This window comes from Phyllostomus hastatus, unplaced genomic scaffold (assembly GCF_019186645.2).
Source record: "Phyllostomus hastatus isolate PE091 unplaced genomic scaffold, TTU_PhHast_1.1 phas_scaffold_21, whole genome shotgun sequence".
NCBI classification, from domain to species: domain Eukaryota; kingdom Metazoa; phylum Chordata; class Mammalia; order Chiroptera; family Phyllostomidae; genus Phyllostomus; species Phyllostomus hastatus.
The window spans coordinates 39,179,505-39,198,994 of NW_025334017.1; the positions used below are offsets into that span (position 1 = coordinate 39,179,505).

Here is a 19,490-nt window from a genome sequence, read left to right on the forward strand (position 1 = left end):
AAAACTGAGTTCTTTCAGTACAAAAGCTGTGTAACTGAAGTGGGCTCCTCCTCCGACGTACATAAGCAGTGTCAACGAAATAGTTGCTCAAGTAAGAAAACAGAGTTCGACTGATTCCACTTAGCACACGGTCCAGTCAGGTGTCTGGCTTATCCCTGCCAGAGCTGCTGAAGAACGTCTTCGAGTCGGTACGGCTTTCCTTCCACAGTCATCCACAATCCACAGTGGTTCTAAGTCTCGTCTTCCTTGTACTGTGACAGAGGCACCTGACAACCACTTACTGAACGGAGTTGGACCTGTCTATTACAGATTAACATCTGGACAATTGGTGTGTTTGTTAAAGCATAAGTATAGCTTGCTATACATATTCTTTTAAGTTCTGATTTTAAGATGAATAAGTACCCTCAGAGCAGTAAAATAGAACTGACCCTATTAATGTTTTCATTTAGTACAAAAAAACTGAGTTTAAAGTTATTTGCGTTGCATTTTGGAATCAGCTTTAACTCATGGATGAAAAGCCACATGGGCAAGAATTCTCGGGGAACTCGGCCACTGCCCGTGACTGTCACACCAGTCTTTTCCTCCCTTGGCTGATCTGGGCCGCGAACAGACCCGAAAGTGGAGGAATTATGATCTGTGGGCTTAACCTGAGAAACTGCTACAGACAACTGCTTTTTCTATTTAAAGGTGAGTGTGAACTTTTAAGGTTAAGTGAGCTGGTCTGTGACAATCGAGATAAAGGGATTTAGTGATCCTGTCACCAGTCACGTGAGCCTTGCAAAACACAGCAGCTATTACGTCACTAACTAAACAGCTTGGACAGCGCTACAAAAACGAGAGGATGGAAGGAAAGACTTCTCAGAACATTCCTAACCCACCCTGTGTCACTTGGCCATGGACCTTCATGCTCCAGCAATTTTGGCGCTTAAAGTGTAGGCTGTGACAGACTCACCAGTCAGTCTGTTTCTCCTGCAGGCGTTTTCGACTGTGCTGGCATATGGGGCTGTTTGCGGTGGGGCAAGGAAGGAAGGAGGAAAAAGTACACTTCTGGCATGTGTTATTTTAAAAATCCCTTACAGCTGCTGGGTTAAGGACCATGTGAAAAATGGTTAATTATTAAGTAATATGATGGATGCCTTGACCCGTGCAGCCCGGTTGGGCGTAGTCAGCTCTGGTTAGGACACAGGGCTGGGTGGCGGGCCAGGTCCCGGCTGGGGTGCATGCAAGAAGCAACCAACTCACGTTTCTCTCACACCTCAATGTTTTTCTCCCTCCCTCCCTTCTCCTTTCTCTTAAAATAAATAAAAATCTTTCAAAATATATTATGATAGAGCTAGATGGTATCTTAAGAAAGATTTTGATCCAGACTCCTCGTTCATATCTAAGCAACTAAGCAGATAGAGGGCTGTTTATCCTTAAGTTGCTCTAGGGACAGATATACCTTATTGATATTTTTGTCTACTGAGTTCCTAGTAGTTTCTGGCATGTTACTCTATAAATATTTGCTGAATGGTTGAATAATAAATTAACCTCCTTTAGAAGCCCATTCTAATGTTTTATCGTCTTGATAATGAAGACATTGTTTCCAAAATTCAACAAAATGCACAGGTCTTCAATTAAGCCTATGGCCAAATTTTTCTTCTCAGCTTATACCGCTACCCATGACAGGAGCTCCAAATAAAAGCGACAGGCAATAGGATATAGGAAGTCCCTCAGGCTTGTAAGTTTTGTTGTTTTCCAAGAGCTGCCACCCTCAACATGGCTCTTGTGAAAGGGTTCTCCTGCCCAGAGAGACATATCCAATGCCCAGCATGAGTAAAGGAAGTTTTTCTAGCTTTGGTGGTTGATCCTGTCTCTCTCTGATACCCTTTCCTCTTACATTATATCCCTCCCAAATGAATCTGATTCACTTCACTGGAATGGTTCATGTAGGAATGCATTTATTAAGGCAATAAAAAGCAACAAAAAGTCTCTACTATAGACAGTGCACCCCTTATTTCTACCATTAAAATCTAATTAGATGGTTATTTAATCAGGGAACTATCCTTCCATCTTTTAGGAATTACATGCATGGAATTTGTTTCACTTAACTTTTGATACACAATGGGAAAAACATAATATCTCGATGCTTAATCTAACTTCATATTTGATAAAAGTAATTAAAAAAACACTCTTTTAAGACTTTATAATAATTTCTAAAGTCAACAAATTTCCTTACTTGAGCTGGGTATCTTTGGGACAAAACTGTAGTCGGTCAAAATCTTCAAAAGACAAAAGAAGAAAAAGGAACCAATAATTACTCAGGACTTACACAGAGCAAATCAATTATTTTCAAAGTCACTCTAACTGAGCTAGATTGGCACTTACCAAGACCACACTCCCCTATTGCTACAACCTTCCCTTTGTTGTTTTCAGCAAGATTTAGCAATTCCATGAAGTAAAGATCAGGGTTATTCTTTTCAAAGTCATCACATCTTGTAGGATGACATCCAACTGTACTGAAAAACATATCTAGCACAAAATAATGTCTGAGGATTATTTTCAAAATATTGTTCATATGTATATTTAATATGCATAAGAGAATATTAATTTCAAATGGTTAATTTTCAACAATAGCCATAAACTATTCAAACTGCCAGACTGCATTAGGTTAATCATGTAAGAATTTTTGGAATACTTTAACAAAGTAGGACATGAAGATGAAAAATCTGCCTTAACATATTGGTAAAAAGAATTTATGCAATTCTTGCCAAAGCTTGGTATTTACTGAGTCTTCTAGAAAGGAAAATGAAACAATTTCTTGTACAATTAAATGTCAATAGCTAATTTTATCTTTCATAGTCACTCTGCAGGTGGCTGTGTTATTTCATGTATTTAACAGTTAAAATATATATTCCTTCCCCTTAAAAAGGATGACTTAAAGAGATAGAAGGGGGAACTCATTTTTCTGATGGAAAGTAAAGCTCCCTTAGTTGGAGGCCATACTGTTTGATAGTTTTAACTGTATGGAACACAAATGTGAAGTCAAAAAGGGCGGTGGTGAGTGGTTTAAGGCCCCACTTGCGTCCGAACCCAGGGAAGGTGTGGCGCCACCTCGGGCTCCGACGCAGAGGTTGACGTGTAAAGGGAGGCGGAGCACTGAAGGCAGTGAAGACACAGGTGCGCGGAGAGGAGTGGAAGAGGGCTGCCATCGGGGAGATATGAGAGCCCCCGGACACTACCTGTCTGGGGGGTAGCAAGTATGGAAGACAAACACTCTTATACCTCTGAAAGCTCTGGGAAGGTGATTCCTCTTATGACTTGAATCACCAGAAAAAAGTATCAGTGGATCCCGAAGAGAAGACTTCCATAAACAAGGCCAGTATTTTGGGGGGGAAAAATAGAATGTCTAATTTTTCAGTGTCCAGCAAATGAAGCATGCCTCCACCCCCCAAAAAAAGTTAATAAGAAAATGAATGCCAGATAAAGGAGGCATTTTATATAGTTAGGATTCCTTTGGAATTAGTTCCAAAAGTTCAAATGTTTTAAATAAATGCATAATGTATGAACATAAAGTAAGCATATGAGAGATTATGTGTTATATCATTACTTGCATTGCTGGGACAGTGTTTGGTCTGCGTAATAAATAACTTCTCTCAGCTTAAGTTAAAAAAAGAGCAAATAGAAAGCAACTCGTATCTTAAACACATTACAACATACACACAAAAATTCTACATCAGAAATATCTGAGGTTAAATTATATACCTGGTGACCTGAATTCTCACTAACTGAAGTCTTAAGTACGATGAACAGGTTTTTTCAAGCTCTGCTATGCCGTGGGCACTCTGAATTGTTTTCATCCTACTCATGTCCCATTGGAATCAGTCTATTTTCCTGCTGTCTCTACCATCATGACTCATTGCATTGTACCTGAAGCAGTTCTCAGAAAGACTTCTTCAAAATAACTTAATTATTTGTTTTTGGTAAAAGTAATATGAGGATACCATTTGTTTGTGCCAAATGCAGTGCATCTTTACTGTCTTGTAGATTTCCACCTGTAATCATAAACTGAAACAGAAATAAATTAAGCCCACTTTAACCAGGTACCAGCAACAGTCCACAAACATGCCTTCCTGCTGCAGCTTTTTTCCAGAACGCTCTTGTCTCTTAGACTGTCCCACCCCTACACATCCTTCCAAATTCTGCTGAAAGATCACCTCCTATGGAGAGTGGTCCCTGTCTACCTCTCCAATACGTGCGCAGACACACAACACACAGAATGCGTAACTCCTACCTATTGAAATGTATTCACGTATCTTTCTTTCCTATCAGAGCATGAGCCCATTGAGGGCAGAGATCAAGTTGTGAAACGTTGCAAAAGACTGAATAACTAACTAAAGACCTCTGAGTTTAGAATTCTGTCCATCTAACTCAGTGATTCCACAGTGTTGATTAATTCAGTAGTTCTCCCAAGTATCATCCCAGAACCCCCATGGTGTATATGAGATTGAACCACTTTTGTAATAATACTAAGATGCTCTTTGCCTTTTCCCCTCTCATTCTGTCTCAAGTGAGCAAGGAGGTATTCCAGAGGCTACACAGTATGTAATATGATGTCACACTGCAGAAACAGATGTGCAATTCAGTGGTCTCCTATTAAGCCAGGCATTAAAGAGACGTAAAAAACCGCAAAACAATTCCACTCGTGTCGCTAAATTTTTTTGGTTTTGAAAATATATTTTTCATAAAAATATGCTTTGTTACATAATAGTATTATTTTTAAACAAATTGATACATATTAAAAAATTTTGTCTTAATTTCTTATACAGTACATAGCAACACATAAACCCACATAAACAAAAGCTCTTTGGAATCCTCAATCATAATAGAAAACATGAAGGGGTTGTGAGACCAAAAGTTTAAGAGACACTGGGTTAATATGTGCTGATGAATTCTTTGTAGGGAAATTTATGGCTCTTGGCAAAGAAGCACACGTCTACAGAAACAGCCATCAGAGGCATTTAGAGCGCCATCTTTGTTAACTTGTTAAAAGGAAAATGCAACTGAAGAGCTGTGTGTTGGTGGTGACCCCTGAGGAAGTGCTGCTTAAGTGACATTCTTCTAAAGAAGGCATTTAAGTACAAAAGTATATTACTTTTATTTTTTTAAGATTTTAACTAGTTATTTTTAGAAGGAGGGGAAACAGAAAGAGAGAGAGAGAGAGAAACATCAATGTGTGGCTGCCTTTTGCATGACTCCTACAGAGGACCTGGCCCACGACCAAGGCACGTGCCCTGACTGGGAATTGATCCCATGACCCTTTGGTTCACAGTCTCGTGCTTAATCCACTGCCAGGGCCAAAGGTGTGTTAGTTTTAAAAGCATACTTCAAGACTCGCACTGAGCTTAAATGGACAATTCATTCTAGGTACACACCTAAAGAGTAAACATATAAAACATCGGAGGAAGTACAAATAATAGACATTTTCATAAAGCAACGTAAACTTCTAATGTGGCAGACACTGAGTATCTAGTCAGGGGATGCAGAGCCATAATTAAATCCTCAACCACTTGTAAAACACAGGATGTAAGATATTAACAAAAATTGTGCAAAACTTTTCTAACTCTACCTGATTATTTAATGCAAGACCAGGTGCCCACATTCAGTATTTTAATTATATAAAATAGTTTCTAATAAAGCCTGCCTTTTATCTATAACTTCTCCTAACAGATGAAAAAAGTTAGGGCACGATTAGAGGACATAATAGGCTCTCCCAGGTTATAATGTGATGATGATGATAAGATGGCAACTTCCATCATAAACATAAGAAAGGTTGTTTACTTTGTGCCTGACACAATACCAAATACCGTGCACTTAGGTTACTATTTTCACTCTGTGTATGAAGAGAAAACTGAAGTCCAGAGGGACGAAGCAGCCCAGGTTACAAAGCTATGAAGGATAAAGCTGAGGGTGGAAGCCACGTTTGTGATGTCCTGGTGTTCCTAAGCCCATGTGTGTGTGATCAGAAATGTTAAGATTAAACAATTCATGGCTGCCACATAAAAATTCAGAAGCAGAAACGTACAAAGCATTTCATAAAGTGAAAGGACCATGCACTGAGAAATTAGTATTGTAACTTTTATCTTATTAGTTGTGAAGTTGCCTCTCACATGCCCCTACTGGGGACCTGGCCTGCAAGTCAGGCATGGGCCCCAACTGGAAATCGCACTGGCAAACCTTTGATTCGCAGGGCAGCACTCAACCACCAGCCACACCAGCCAGGGCAGCAGCATCGCTTTTTAAAACGGAAGCTATTCAACTTAGAAGCAGTAGCCACCAGGTGTGCTAATACCGCACTATGGAACTTAACCTCATTCTTGTGTACATGGGTTGGCTAGCTTGCTATTTTTTAAAATGCTAACTTTTAAAAATACCTTTTTAAAGAATTTGACACTGAGTGAATATTCATTTGTGAGAACTCTCTAAAAAAGCAGTAGGAATTTTCCTGATACCAAATTACTAACAAGTAAAAATGTCCTCAGTTATTTGAAATGGTATACCCAAACTAAAGAAACTAGACTTGGTGACAGATATGCCTTTTTAATAAATGTTACAGTATGTCATAAAATGTACTTAAAGTTGCCTCTTTAAGAAGGCTGGTTATTGAGATAGTTAAAAAAAATTTTCAAAGACATTTTGCTATTTATCATATTTCTGATTGTATGGAAAAACTAACTACCCATGAGGTCTGTGTCACTTAAACTGCTGTGAACAGAATATTTTGATATATTTTATACCATTAACTTGCTAATATATAAAGGTCACCAGTTCAATTCCTGGTCAGGACATGTACTTAGGCTGCAAGTTCAATCCCCAGTTGGGGTACATTCAGGAGGCAACCAGTCAATGCGTCTCTTTGGCATCGATGTTTCTCTCTCTCTAAAAATCAATGGAAACATGTCCTTAGGTGAGGATTTAAAAAAAAAAAAAAAAAAAAGAGCCAAGTGTGACACTGGTTCTTTCCCTTGTATGCTGCAGTATTTTAATGAAAACTTAGTTTTTAGACAAATCTCAAGAGTATCAAGAACTAGATGTTACCTTTTTAACACCAATTTGGACAGCTCTCTGTATTACATCTTGTAAGTCATCTGTAAAAGTTGAACCCCAGAGTAAGAAAGTCCAGTAAGTAAATATCCACTTATCTATATAGTCACATTTACTAAATCAAAATCAAGTCAATACTATCTGATGAATATTTATCCTATAATACTAGTGATAACCTTAAAAAAAAAAGAAAAAACACCTGTATAAGGCAAACTAGATAAAATTATCCATTTAACTATATTTTTATTTTGTTGGTCAAAAGGGGGAAAGCGACAAAACTCAGAAGTTTCAAACTAAAGATAAATGCACTCCTTACGATTTATGTCATTTGCCTTGAATTTCAAACGTTGGTAAATTTTTTTAAATAAAAATAAAATACTCATTAAAATTATTTTTACTATGGCTTTTCAGAGTATACCCACAATGTCTCCCAAAACATAACACCTATTTTTAAATTTTAGTTAATGCTGTATTTCTTAATTACCATTCCCATTGAGGAAGATTAATTTTTTATTTTCTCTGATAGTGGGTTTTTTTTTGGTTTTTTTTTGCTTTTTCCCTACAATTTATTGCCAAGTAACAAACTTTTTGGAGAGATCAATAGTGATTACTAAGCTTTGAGAGGCCTGAGATAAATGAACAGCACAATTAAACAGTTACATCATAAAAACTGATCTCTTATTTTCATATTTAAGCATCACAGTGAATGTGATTGGAATTCAGTTACTATTCCAGAGTAGCTATAAAATTTATTTGAGACAAAGAATATCAACTTTGAACGTATACTAAGTAGGACAGCCAGTCTTGCTAGTTACTATAAATTAGAGTAATACTGATATTGATCACTATGAAAATTATTTCATAAACACACATATACAAACATTCATATATAGAGTACAAAGCATGAAATCTAAGTGCTAAAAGGCAACAAAAGCAGAATATAATTTGTTCAGCATTCTAACTGTACTATATAAACAATGTCATTTAAATGTCTAAATGAAGCAGAAAAGGTAAGTTTTGAGGTGAGGGTTAGAGGAAAGCTAACACTTATCTTTCTTCTTTCTAGTGACATCTAACATCCCCTATACTTAGAGCTCTCTCTTAGCATCACCTAGAAGTGCAGTAAGGTTAACTTCTGACTCAGCTGTTGTTATGTGCAACTCTCTATCATCCAAAACCACAAAACCAAGTTTTCCTGTTTTCACTTACATTGTAACAAATACAGTAATTTTCTGAGGCAATATGCACAGGCTAGTTTGCTGGAGAAATTCTGCTTTCAAAAACTTGCCATAATCATTTCCTGCTTAGTCACCTCGCTGACATAATAAGCCTTTAAAACGAACTTGATGTGATAAACAGAAACCATTTTGCTTTTGGCTAAGTTTTCCATCAACCGTGGAGGTACGACTACTCTTCCCACCTGTACAGCAGGACTGGGCTGGAAAGGGGGAGAGGCAAGCCAGGGAAAGGGGGAATGCAGCGCACCGCCCCTCAGTCACATCTCCACCTAGACACCCAGCAGACGTATTTCAGGAAAACCAGGCCTTACACTGATGTTCCACTGTACATGATCTTTAAATTATGTGCCTTACTGTTCAATTGCTGCAAAGATTAAACACCAAATAAGGTTTGGCTTTTGTGCATATGGTTAAAGTTCTATATTCCAAATTATAAACTTCTATAGAGAAGGGCTTGATTAACACTTTGTTATAAGTGCTTTATAAGTGTTCATTATCAAGGTTAATCAATGTAGCTTCATAGGTGTTGCACTTTGTTTACAATTTTATCCAAGATGCAAAAGTTCTTTAATACTTCAATTGTAGGAGTAGATCATGCTTCTCTAGATCTCCTCAAGGCAGACAATTCATCTTCACAGACAAAATATTTACCTTAATACAACATTTACCTTGGTGCTTTTGAACCCCCCTATAAATTCCTCTGAACATAGGATCTGTCAAGTTGATACCAATATCTGTGGAAAGCAAAAATAAATGATGAATCACGAAGAGCCTCTATATGAAAATTTTTCCTTAAATAAAAGCTCATTACGAAACCTTCCATCCTCACATTCATTCACTCAAACAAAATCTGCGTGTCTACAGCTGGTCCATCACTGTGCCTGACACCCGTGATACAGAGATGAGTCAGAGAGAATTCCTGCTGTCAGGGACCTGGGGTTTGGGAAGGCAGACCCATTAACAGACAATTAAGAAATATTAAAAGCAGGCACTGGAACTGTGGGACACAGAAGAGGAACACCTGACCTCATCTGGTCGCTGGCCCAGAAGAGACTTCCAGAAAGAGCTGAATCTTAAAAGCTGAGTCAGAGTCACCCAGCAGAAGAGGGGAAACTGCAGACAGAAGCAGCAGCAGGAGCAAAGCCTCGGTGGTGTGAAACAGCACAGTGACTATGGAGAACTATGGGCCATTCTGGCTGCTGGAGAAAAGTGTAGGGAAGGAGTGACCAGGAGAGGCCAGACTCTACTGTGTTACAGTCACCTGTCTTTAAAATACCAGGTGCAACATGAAGCACTGATGGCTTTAAAGGAGAGGAGTAAGATTTGCATCCTGGACATCTCCTTCTGGAGTCCAGAATGGAGTGGAGGGTAGGATCTGAAGGGAGCAACTGGAGTTAGTACACCTCCTTTAGAAATAGGCAAGAGCTCTTATCTGCAGTGAAGAGAGCCTGGATTAGGGTAATGCAAGTGCAGATGCAGAAAGAAGAATAAATTACTAATTTCCTTTAGTCATCAAATATTTGTAGGGAACAACTCTGTGCCAAATCCTGTGGTAAGGGGTGAGGGAACACAGAAATAAGTAAGACCCAACACTTGGCCCGTGCCCTCCAGAAATTTCTAGTCTACATGGGAACCACAATATAATCTGTGATATAATAAGCAGACTGTAAGCAACACGAGGCACAAAATGTTAATCTTCATTGCTGTATCCCTAGAACCTAGCATAATGATTTTGTGAAAGTAACATAAACAGATCCCCTTTAAACCAGAGTCAGTGCTGCCACCTGGAGGAGCTGCCTTGCACATCTTACTCTTCCAACCTTCGGAATGTTTAAACTGGACAAAATAACCTTTGGGCTGGGCCAAACAACCGTTTACAGAGCTAACGGGAGAGCAGAAATCTTGACATCTTTAGAATTAGCACCACCACGTGTAGCTAAAGAATAACTTCGCTTATTGGCCCAACAGGAATTCCTTCCCTGGCTCATTAACACCAACGGAAATTCCTTTCTTCCATTCTATCCCCATCCCTTTCTCTCAAGTACTCCTTACCTTCACCCCATAACTGGAACACTTTCAGGTTTTCTGCCTGTTATCAGTGCTGCCCAGAAGTTCAATTCTTTTTGGTCTCAAATGCACTCTCGTTGCCTCTCACCTTGGCTTTTCATTTTAAAGAACACAACACATGGCATGGGAGCACAAACAGGGGGAAATAACAGTTTTGGCAGTGTGATGAGAAAAGCTTATCACACAGAAGAGGTAATCTTGGAGCTAAAACTAATGGGAAGAGCGTTCTGCATGCAGATGCGTGTGGGTACAAGACTGGAAGAAACTCGGAGCCTGGAGAGCAGTGGTTCCCCATGAAGGGTGACTTCGCAGCCCCTCTCTTCTTTTCACTTCCCCGCCCCGAACATTCAGCAATGCACACACAACGTATATTCATTTCTAGTTGTCACAACACAGGGAGTGCTACCATCATCTAGGCTTGGGGCCATGGATGCTGCTAAATATCCTACAGTGCGGACAGAGACAGGATAGCCTCTCACAACAAAGGTTTATCCAACCCACACTATCAAGTGCCGGCCTCGAAAAATCCTGCTGTAAAGTAGAAGAGAAGACACGAAGTCAGAGTGTGATGGCCACGGGCAATAAAAAGGCCATCTTTATTTGAAATACACACCCTTCAGCTTTTAGCTCTAGGAAAATCTCCAAGTTTGTGGTGGGGGGTAGGGAGCAGACCCTCCACTGTTTTTGCCGAGCTTCAGCTTCTTCTCAGTATATTCTCACTCTGCATCTGCCAAGCTGGCCCTCAGTGAGCTCTGCTGCTTCAACATTAAGACAGGCCTTGCAAGATGAACAGGAGTTTGGATAATTCAAGAGATGGTGGAGAGTATTTCAGGCATTTGAAACAGGAAAAAGGCACAACGCAGAAAACTTCTAAGACTTGCAACAGCAATCTGTGATGGAGGGTGGGAACTGAGTTCACAACAGGCACCCTGTAAAGGGCTGTTAACAGCCCTGGTGGTTTGGCTCAGTTGGTTGGAGCATCACCCTGTAAACCGGTAAGTCATGACTTCAATTCCCGGTCAGGGCACATACATAGGTTGCACGCTTGGTCCCGGGGATGTATGGGAAAGGCAACCTATCTATGTTTCTCTCCCTCCCTTTACCTTTCTCTAAAATCAATAGGCATATCTTCAGTGATTTAAAAAAAAGCTGTTAACACACACAAACTATCAAATACCACGAGTACAAATTCAGTGTAATGGAAATGGCCCAGATTACAAGAAATCGGTATCTACTTTCTTTCCATAGGGAAAGGGAATAAAATAGGGAAGAGGAAGACTGGGAAAGGAAACCCAGGGAAGAGAGGAGAGGACTTTCTGTCTAGAGCAGGGTGTCAAACTCATTTTCACCGGGGGCCACATCAGCCTTGTGGTTGCCTTCAAAGGGCCAAATGTAATGTCAGCTCCTTAACAATTAAGGAATAGTTACATTTACACAGTCCTAAAATTGTTCTGGCCCTTTGCAGGCAACCACGAGGCTGATGTGGCCCCCGGTGAAGGTGAGTTTGACACCCCTGCTCTAGAATAATCTTGCACAGGGGTCAGTTTAGTCACCCACCATTGATGATTATTAGGAGAACAGAATGGGTCTGCATTTCATGCCCATTTCCCCTTTGTGCAGCAAGGGAAGAATTTTTGCAAAGCAATCTTTTCCTGGAAAATGAAGTGAAAAACAAATGAAACCCCAAAGCAAACCAATTTAACAAGTAAACTTTCTGACATTAATTTTAAAAGTGAACTGAAGATTAGTTTAGAGGCTCAGTTATGAAGCCTCCAAGTCTCTGTCTCAACCCGAACAGGAACGGGTGCTAAATCCTTCCTCAAAGCTCACTCACCCTGAGGCCAATTCCAGGGGACCCCACTTCTTACATCCTGCCTCTTCCCCACTCAGGTCAGCCTCTCAGGCCCTAGGCCACAGTGTACTTCCAAGGTCTGTATTCAGCTTTGGACCCACGCGAGCCTTCGGCTTTAGGGTATCTTGCACAGCCACCAGTTTCTTCCCTTTTCTGTGAGAAACTATCGTGACTACAGCCCTAAACCTTTTTCTTTTTGACATACAGTTTGTCTGAAGTGTATTCCTCAGCTAGCTATTAGAGCTGCTTTCTATGCTTTGATGAACAGGCTCCAGCACCTTACGTTTGCTGATTGAGTTGAGACATGCCATCCCAATTTGCAGCTTTGGCGTGTCGGTTACTTTGAGCTGAATGTACTCAAGAAAGAGCAGGCACAGGGGTCCGGAAAAAGGAAAACTACTTGTTATTGCAAAGGCATGTTTACCAGGTATGTTATTCCATATGCAAAAGACAACAGACAGGCTTCGGTAAGGTGAGGACTGACCTTTGTTAGGGAAAAATATTGCCTTAGGACATGACTACCCACCAGCAACCAATGTTAGTTAAAAAGTTTTAATTTCCGACCATCCCCTGGTTAACAGGTGGCCCCTTTTCTTCCACAACTCAAAAACCAGTAAAGAAATACTGTATGAAAATCTATTTCTATCCAGCTCCAGCCAAATATAATAACTTGGAAAACTAATGAAATGAGAGAAAGGAGTGAGAATGACCTGATTTTTTTAAAAAGGAAGGGCAAAGTGGAAAATTACTACTTCTGATTTGGGGAAAAGGGGGGCAATTGAGGGGTTCATATATTTAGTGGCACGTCACCTTACTTATTCAGATCTTTTCGTATAGGAATTCGTCCATTCAAATGTACGATTTTTTCTTACTGGCTGGCTTTAAAAGCAGTACCAGCTTTACTATTAAAAGACACTTCCAGTATTAATGAGTTTTTTTTTTTCCAAAACAATATGAGAGTGAAAGATGTTTGTAACTAAAAGAAAACCAACCACATCTCTAAACAGATACTGTTCCGGGAGAAATTTGTTTCTTGCCAACGCAGTAAAGAATTACAGATCAGCAAGTCTATTCGCATGTAAGCTGGGGTTTATCAATGATGCATTCTCATGGAAGAGAACAGGCCTTGCTAAGGTGGAAGTGAACGGCACAGGTTCAGGGTAAAGCAAGGTGAGGACAGCACGAGCATCAGGTCCTTTGTTCTCAGGACTTATATGGTTGGCGCCACACAGGTGAAGAGGTTACATATTGATTGACGGGTAAAGGTGGTGCCAGCTTCCCCAGGGGAGACACGACTACCCAAACGCAGGTGTGTGCGGTGGTTTGTTGGCCCGAATCCTTAACTTGCTATAGACCACATTTGGTCATCTTGTAAAACAGATACACGACAGGAGGCAGTTAACTAAAGCTGGGGCAGTTACCCAAAGTTTATGATAGGCTATTCCTGTAAGCACTAGGGACTCCCTCTTAAAGCAGACAGTGACCAGAGGTAAGGCAATTAACCAAAGTCATTTCATGGGCTTTTTCTTTGGGCACTATGGACCCTTTCCCGCCTTCCAGGCCTTGGGATGAATAGTTTCAAAGGCTTTCTTTCCTAGAGTGGAAACAATACATAGAATCTCAAGCACTCCCCTTCTCCCAAGCTAGCCTGGTGTTTCCTGTGATGCTGGAACACCTGGCAATATTAGGGGTCAGGCTGAGGACTGCTGAGTTAGTGGGTGAGACACGTCTCCTCCTCCTCCTCCTTGCCTTGGTTTACTGTCTATCCTCCCTAACAATACCTCACTGTTTAGGCTCGGTGAGGCACGTCACGTCGCTGTCACCTATGATGTAGGAACACAAAGGGACAGGAAACGGAGCATTTTAAAATTGTTTTGGACTTGTTTTGCCTTTAGACATAACTCCAAGTTTACAGGAAATACAGGAGTTTAGAGAACAAGCTAGACACCACCGCGTAGCAAACAGACAAATCCACAAGAACTAGCCAAGAAGCTCCACTCTCTCCACAGCAAACTAAGCTCACCAAAACACTGGACTCCCGACCTAGCTCTCACAACGTCCCCCAGGCTCCCTAAGTGCCGGGGAGTAACTATTCTTACCCCTCCGGTTCTCGGGGCCACGGAGAGGTAAGTGGTGGCAGGTGCACGTGGGGATAGAGGAGAATACAGTGACTGGCCTCTTGTTTGTTTTTTAGCAGTTTAGCTACCTTTTTCCTTTTCACTGAACACTACACACACGTTATAGGGAGCACAAATCACAACCGTGTCCCTTGGGAACTTGCACAAACAAGCACGCCTTGAAGCGAGCGCCTCGACCGAGAACCAGAACCCGACCGGCGCCCAGAAGCCGCCGGCGGCCTCTTCCCCTGAGAGCCCTTGCAGCCTTCAAAACCCTCTTCCTGGGCCTCCTGGCCCCGGCGAGCGACGCCCGGGAGGAGACAAAAAAAGCCCAAGGATCGGAAAAACAACTTACCCACGAACTTGAAGCGACTCATGACTGCGGTGCCGGTCTCCATCAAGCGGAAGCGGAAGCGGAAGTGGATGCGGCCGTCCCACCCCCTGGCCGCCGGCTTTCCGTTTCCCGGGAGCCCCAGCGGCCGCTGAAGGTGAGCGGGCCGCCATGGCGTTCTCGGCGCCGGTGGCCTACCTGACCCACCAGCAGAAGGTGCTGCGACTTTATAAACGAGCGCTGCGCCACCTGGAGTCCTGGTGCATCTACAGGTGGGGGACGGGGACCCAGGGCGGGGGGAGCTGACTCTGGGGACCCCCACGGAGGCCGAGTCCCCGAGGGGCTGGGCGTCTCAAGGACACAGGGAACGGGCTGGGAAGGCGGCCCTCCGCCCCACAGGGTCCGCCCATAGACCCAGGTTCAAGTCCAGACCTCGACGACCTGGGCTGCGAGAACTTGAAGAATTGCTTCTCTGGCCTAGGCGTCAGTTTTCTAAGGATGCAGTGCCCAGCACGGAGGGCTGCATGACGGTTCAATGAAATAAAGGCAAGTGCCTAAAACTGCAATTGTCACGCCTTCCAGCGCTCACTGAATAATAGCTGTCTTCGTGACCTCGTTCCTGATATTAACAGTAGTAGTATGTGCGTTATTTTCTCAGGTCTTCACAACAACTCTGGGAGTTAGGGACTGCTGAGCCTTACTTTACAGATGAGGACCTAGAGGCATAGAGAGTAACTTGCTCAGGGCATTGTAGCTGGTCAGTGGCCAAACCAGGATGAAAACAGGTGTCTTAAGTCCAACGAATCAGCAGTCTCCCAGCTTCCCATCAGCTTTCTTCATTTCAGCTTCACCCAGCCCATTTCACTACCTTCACATCCCACTACTTCTTCCCCTCCTGCACAACTTCTTCTTTCCTCTATCCCGTTGAGGCCAGTCTGAGAACATAGTCATAAAGCATAGATTTTTTCCATGACCTAGGTGTAGTACAAGGTGAGATGACAACCCAGCTGTGGGAATGCCAGGCCTGTACTCCCTTATCAGAAGTTTTTGGGAAAAACCTCAAACATGATGGAAAAGGTCTGGATGAGGAGATAACATTTCTAATATCCAAAATCATTTCGGTTTAAGGGACAAATACCGGTACTTTGCATGTCTGTTGAGGGCTCGGTTTGAAGAACATAAGAATGAAACGGATATGGTGAAGGCCACCCAGCTGCTGAGAGAGGCGGAGAAGGAATTCTGGCACAACCAGCATCCTCAGCCATACACCTTCCCGGACTCTCCTGGGGGCACCTCCTACGAGAGATACGAGTGTTACAAGGTAGGTGAGGTCTGCACTGGCAGCTGCGCTCTGAGAGGTGGGCTCTGTTGCCCCAGGTCCACTTACCCTTTAGGGGCAGCGAGATTGCTTCCCTGACGGTTGTAGACACTTGTCTTCAGGTGTCAGTTTTCTCTCTCCCAGATGCCCCAAATTCAGCTTGTAGTACCTTTCTTGGCAAAGCAGGGTGCTAAATTACTTGATATAACTCATTTTTGGACCTGAAGGTAAACCAACTTGGATTGGATTTCTGAGAAGTTCTAGGTGATACTTCCAAAGAACATACACCCATTCGATGTTTAGGGGACAACCAGAATGATGCCAGCTCTTTCTGGCCTGACCTTGCTGGTTGTCAACCCCAGGCTGTGTCACTCTAAGCAGGGGTGTCCAACCTTTCGGTGTCTCTGGGGCCACACATTAAGCACATTGTGACACATAATCACACAAAAAAAATCTCATAATGTTTTAAGTTAATTTATGATTTTGCATTGGGCTGTGTTCACAGCCATCCCGAGCCGCGTGCGGCCTGCAGGCCGCGGGTGAGGCATTCTCTTTATGTTGGTGCCTGCTTGTCCTCTGCCGTTCATTGCCTGGTGTCAGCAGCAGTCTGGGACTTGCAGAGGTTATCACCATGCACCTTGACGTTTATCTTGTGTAGGACCCATCAGTGGTATGTAACTGTACCTTGTGTAATGACGTCATGATTTTCTCTCCGGACAGGTTCCTGAGTGGTGCTTAGATGACTGGCATCCTTCAGAGAAGGCAATGTATCCCGATTACTTTGCCAAGAGAGAGCAGTGGAAGAAACTGCGGAGGGAAAGCTGGGAGCGAGAGGTGAGTCTGCCCTGCGTTTTACCGTATCGTTCGGCCCACGTGGTCAACACCCGGAAGGGGCTCAGGTTTTGTTCCCCGCTGAGGAGGTCCAGAATCCACGTATGGCAGTTACCCTGGCCCCTTGCCTCTCACACGTACTTCATTTCTAGGTGAGCTCATGTAACATTCACAACCATCTCCCAAACAGGTTACGCTGCCTTGCCTGGTCTCTTGGGTTTTCTGGCCTCAAATTTGGCATCCTCCTCCTCCTCCTCAGTCCTCTACCTGACCTTCACGCCGAGCCCTGTTATCACTCACCCTCCCTCTCCACCAGTGCCTTGCACACTCTGCGGTCATCATATGATGTCTGCTTCACGTTTCTGACAGCTCAGTCCTGTTGTAGTGTGAAGGACACATTGGAGAGGGTACGGTGAGGAGTGGAGGGACCGATCTGGGGTTACTGCAGTTCGGTCAGGATTCTGACAGCCAGCACCAGGGTGGGTGCAGTGGGTGTGGGGTGAGGTGGGTTCAGGGGATGGTGTGGAGGGGCATGGAGGTTGATTGGATGGAGGGGCTGGGGTGGTGAGAGACCGTGAGAACTCAAGAATGATTTCCAGGTTTTCAGCTTTAACACCGAGTTTGGTGATGGTGTTGATTGAGACAGAGAAGGTGGGGGAAGCAGGTGTCGGGACAGTCAGGTGCTCAGTTTTAAGTGTGTTAAATTGAGGAATGTTAAATTTGAGAAGTCTGTGAGACATTAAGCGCAGATGTCAGTAGGTGACATTGGATACAGGAACCTGGGCCTGAAAGGAGAGCTTTGAGCTTGAAATAGAAATTTGTGAGCTGACTGTTGTTTTCAAAGCCACGGAAATGGATGAGAACCTTGCGGGAGACTAGAGAGAGAGCAGTTGCAGGCACTCCCACCTGTGGAGGTCAGGAGGCGGAGACTGAGGAGCCTCTGGCAAGGGGGAGGGGCAGTCGGGGGTGTGGCGCAGGGTCCAGGAGGAAGTGTTTCAGGATGGCCAGGGCCAGGTCATCTTTGCAGAAAGTTACTAAAAGGGGGAACAGAGTGAGGACTGGAAATAATGTCCAAGGAGTTTGGATTCAGGAGGGGCATTAGTGGGCTTGGCTGGACCCTTCTCTGGAGGATTTAATCACCTGACAGCAGTGATTGAGCAGGAAGTAAGGAAGAGAAGACAGGAGGGAGAGCTGATTCTTGGGATGTTTTGCTGACAACAGTCACTGGAGGCCAAGGGATTGTTTATTTCCTAAGACAAGAAACAAGGGTGCATATATGCTGATTAGATTTGGGGGCGAGGGAGCAGCTGACAATGTTGACGAGGCATGGGATAGGCGGAGGAGGACGTCTTTCAGAGGAGGCTTGGGACCCCAGGCATGCACGGAGGCCTTGGTGTGAGCGCGTGGAAACTGCAGGTGTGCCGATTCACGGCGAGCAGCAGGTTCACGCTGCAGCTGTCACTATTGCACTCCCTCCTCGCCACAGAAACTTTCCTCCTCTGCTGTTGTCCGTTCCACGTTACTAAACAGCACACGTGCCGGAGGCTCAGGTTGCCCACGACCCAGAAGTGGTTGTTCGGCAAGTGGGGCTCTAGGTTTCCTCCGCTATTAGGACCACGATAGTCCTGGAGGTTCCAGGAACTGGGGGTAGCTGGGCAACATCAGGCAGAACCAAGCACATTTTTGCATGTGATTTTGTGTTACTTGTCCTGGTTGCTCTGGGGGTGAGGCTTTAAAATTAACATCCTTAATATGTATAAAATTGAGATTTCGTAATGGTGCTTTTGGAGAACACTTAGCTGAGACACAAACATTCATTGTTATTGGGGGAGGGATACAGGTGGGGGTGCACGACAAGGCGAAATGGAACAGTAATTGTGGTTTTGGTTAATGAATAAGGTCGGATGGGGGCTGTTTTCTTAGCTTTGCTGTTTTAAGAATGGGCAAGGCTTTGAGAGTGCGTTTTCCGAGCTAAGGCGTGGGTATGAAAATAAAGCAGGTATGTATAATAAAAAACACTGCTTTCGGTAGTGAGGCTCAGACAGTGTGTAACGTGGCAGACGGCAGGAACAGAGCTTCACTGCAGTGGACTCCACAGTCCAGCTCCTCTTCTAATCATTCCTGCCTTGCCCCTTCCAGGTCAAGCAGCTGCAGCAGGAAACTTTGGCTGGTGGTCCCAGCACCGAAGCGTTGCCCCCAGCCCGCAAGGAAGGTGATCTGCCCCCTCTGTGGTGGCACATTGTGACCAGGCCCCGGGAGCGGCCCACATAGGGAACGAGAGGGGAAGACACCTCACTGGTCGTGGTTGCAAGTGAAACGATTTACAGGAAATACGCACTTGCCCTAATAAAAGTAACAGGGTGTGACTGATGTGTTCTTCTGTCTGAGGAGTAACATGCCACTGTCTCACAGGTGTGCGTGTAAAGGGAAGTGTGGGAGGTGTGGCCGGTCGGATGCGTTCTCTTCTTCCCCATTAAGTCTGTAGCTAGCACGTGCTGTCAGCAAGGGGAAGCTGCAGAGCGAAGCCTACACGGTTTGCTGTGCAGACTGAGCTGAACAGACTAGCTGAGGGCCTAATTTAGCCCCTGTGTCCAGGGGAACAGGAAGCTGAGAAGGGAAGGTATGCTAATACTAAGGACTTACGATATGATAC

The 19,490-nt window shown here is 43.6% G+C and overlaps 2 protein-coding genes across 12 annotated transcripts in view; one reads left to right on the forward strand and one right to left on the reverse strand.

Moving 5' to 3' along the window:
• Positions 1–14,861, reverse strand: part of TATDN1 (TatD DNase domain containing 1) — a 30,144-nt gene extending 15,283 nt beyond the window's left edge. The window contains exons 1-6 of one of the 11 annotated variants that reach the window (XM_045861113.1): positions 14,713–14,760; positions 8,990–9,055; positions 7,078–7,127; positions 3,984–4,047; positions 2,368–2,511; positions 2,219–2,261 (exon numbers count right to left, since the gene is read on the reverse strand). In XM_045861113.1, the coding sequence (XP_045717069.1) occupies positions 2,219–2,261; positions 2,368–2,511; positions 3,984–4,047; positions 7,078–7,127; positions 8,990–9,055; positions 14,713–14,755 (410 nt within the window). In that variant the 5' untranslated portion in view covers positions 14,756–14,760. Of the gene's footprint in view, positions 1–2,218; positions 2,262–2,367; positions 2,512–3,744; positions 3,872–3,909; positions 4,048–7,077; positions 7,128–8,972; positions 9,056–14,712 lie in introns of those variants that run through there. The other 10 variants (XM_045861115.1, XM_045861121.1, XM_045861114.1 and 7 more) reach the window with 10 other exon arrangements.
• NDUFB9 (NADH:ubiquinone oxidoreductase subunit B9) lies at positions 14,828–19,203 on the forward strand. The gene is made up of 4 exons (XM_045861125.1): positions 14,828–14,960; positions 15,817–16,009; positions 16,727–16,840; positions 18,977–19,203. Exons 1-4 carry the CDS (start codon positions 14,860–14,862, stop codon positions 19,106–19,108), a joined length of 540 nt encoding a protein of 179 aa, XP_045717081.1. The 5' UTR covers positions 14,828–14,859; the 3' UTR covers positions 19,109–19,203.
• The last annotated feature ends 287 nt before the right edge of the window (positions 19,204–19,490 follow it).